Source organism: Lucilia cuprina, chromosome 5 (assembly GCF_022045245.1).
Source record: "Lucilia cuprina isolate Lc7/37 chromosome 5, ASM2204524v1, whole genome shotgun sequence".
NCBI lineage: Eukaryota > Metazoa > Arthropoda > Insecta > Diptera > Calliphoridae > Lucilia > Lucilia cuprina.
Window position 1 is genome coordinate 53969948 of NC_060953.1, and position 2224 is coordinate 53972171.

Below are 2224 nucleotides of genomic sequence, written 5' to 3' on the forward strand. Positions count from 1 at the left end.
TAGATAGATAGATAGATAGATAGATAGATAGATAGATAGATAGATAGATAGATAGACAGATAGATAGATAGATAGATAGATAGATAGATAGATAGATAGATAAATAGAGAGATATATATATAGAGAGATATATATATATAGAGATATATTGTCTGAACTGGAATGTAGTCTAATCAAAAGTCGGTCTATAGCTTGGTATTACCTGTACCAAAGTCTATAATATAATCTGGTTTTATATACTAGTTAATAGTGCACTCTATAGTCTACTATTATCGGAAACTAGTCGACAGCCCTAGTCTATAGTAGAGTATACATTAATAGAAAACTTTATAATGCTGTAATACTAATCTCTCTCATTTACATTATTTTCAATATTTTCCAGCATCACAATATGAACCGGGCGGTTATTCATTACAGACACAAACCAGCCGTAATTCAGCCAACATGACACAACGCGATGGTATTATGAAATTCGAAAATGAAAGAATTAAAACCCTACAAGAAGAACGTTTACACATACAAAAGAAAACCTTTACAAAATGGATGAATTCATTTCTTGTAAAAGTAAGTAAAACAAGTATAAATAACAATAAATTGTTATGTGAAATGAATAAAAACAAAAAATAATGTAACGGAAATGCAAATTTAATTGAAAAGAACATAATGACAGTTTGATCAAATTTCATGATTTATTCTAATTCTTTTCATTTCTTCTTTTCTCTCTCTCTCTCTCTCTCTCTCTCTCTCTCTAGGCAAAAATGGAGGTCGAAGACCTTTTTACAGATTTAGCGGATGGTGTCAAATTGCTGAAATTACTTGAAATAATATCAGGTGAAAAGCTGGGAAAACCTAATAATGGACGTATGCGTGTACATAAAATTGAAAATGTTAACAAGAGTCTGGCATTCTTGCATACCAAGGTATGTAAAAGTTGTTTTTACTATATATACTTTACGTTGGTTTTGGTAACTGTGTAACTGTGTAATGTAAAGAATAGTAAGATAGTGACATTATTTTGACATTGTTTACATAATGTACATGTTGTGAACAAAATTAATGAAACCTAAATTTTGCTATTTGACTATAATCTTGAAATCAGTAACTAAGTAATTGCTCTTTCCATATTGTACATAATTGACACGTAAACAATTATTTATATTACAGAAGTTGCAATTTTACATTAAAAAAAAATTCGAATATTTGCAAATAATAGTCGGTCATCCATTCTAGCTTCTATATATAAAAGATTTGTTGAAAGCTTTTTCTATTTGTAAAAAGAGAAAAAAACACTTGAAAAAGACTTATTATGGCTGAAAGAGTTTCATGGTAGATTGTCGACGACATACTAAATACGCATGCGCAAACACACATTTTATGGTTTTAGATGTCACCGTTACATAAAAATAACATAGAAAATGGCAAAGAATTAAACAAACAAAAAATAAATTAGAAAATAAATAAAAATAAAACAAGCTTAACTAAACATAAACGTAACGCATTAATTGTCAAGAGTTCAGTCACCGTACAAATACCTGTAATTTATATGTGTTTTAATTTTTTTGTTTTTGTTAAAGATTTATAAGTTAAATCTCTAATTTAAATTAACTAAATAGAAATAAAACACTAACAACATTTTATTTTTAAAATAAATTTAAAAGTGATTAAGTATAAAAAATACTACAACATGAAAATGTCTTTTTCCTAATCATTTCATCAACACTTTAAAGGCTTCTGAGTAATTTGTAAAATGAAAATGGAAAAAGTTTTTCCTCTTATTTTTCATTGAAAATTGCCATGTTCGTACATATGTATGTTGATAATGTATGTTGATAATGTTGTTTTCTATAGGTTGGCGTGTGACATAGTTTTTAGTTTTTCATTTGTTGTATTTTTTCTCTCAATATGTACAATATCTTTTTATTTGATTTCCTTTTCCTCCTAACTTTTCTCAGTTACTTGTAAGTTTTGTTTACACACATAAATCTATTTGAAAAGTCATGTGTATTACTGGTACTTTCATTACTTACTTATTATTGCAAGTGATGTTTTTTAGTTTTTAACTTAGTCTAAGTCTAGTAGCCAAGTTACACCTGAAAGTTTTATAAGTAATCTGAACTATAGATAGATAGATAGATAGATAGATAGATAGATAGATAGATAGATAGATAGATAGATAGATAGATAGATAGATGGATAGATAGATAGATAGATAGATAGATAGATA

At 27.3% G+C, this 2224-nt stretch overlaps 1 protein-coding gene across 1 annotated transcript; it reads left to right on the forward strand.

Moving 5' to 3' along the window:
* Nucleotides 1-346: 346 nt before the first annotated feature.
* LOC111690062 (alpha-actinin-1-like) lies at nucleotides 347-992 on the forward strand. Its single transcript, XM_023452529.2, has 2 exons — nucleotides 347-564; nucleotides 753-992. The coding sequence occupies exons 1-2, from the start codon at nucleotides 445-447 to the stop codon at nucleotides 975-977; spliced, it is 345 nt and encodes a 114-aa protein (XP_023308297.2). The 5' UTR covers nucleotides 347-444; the 3' UTR covers nucleotides 978-992.
* Nucleotides 993-2224: the final 1232 nt, after the last annotated feature.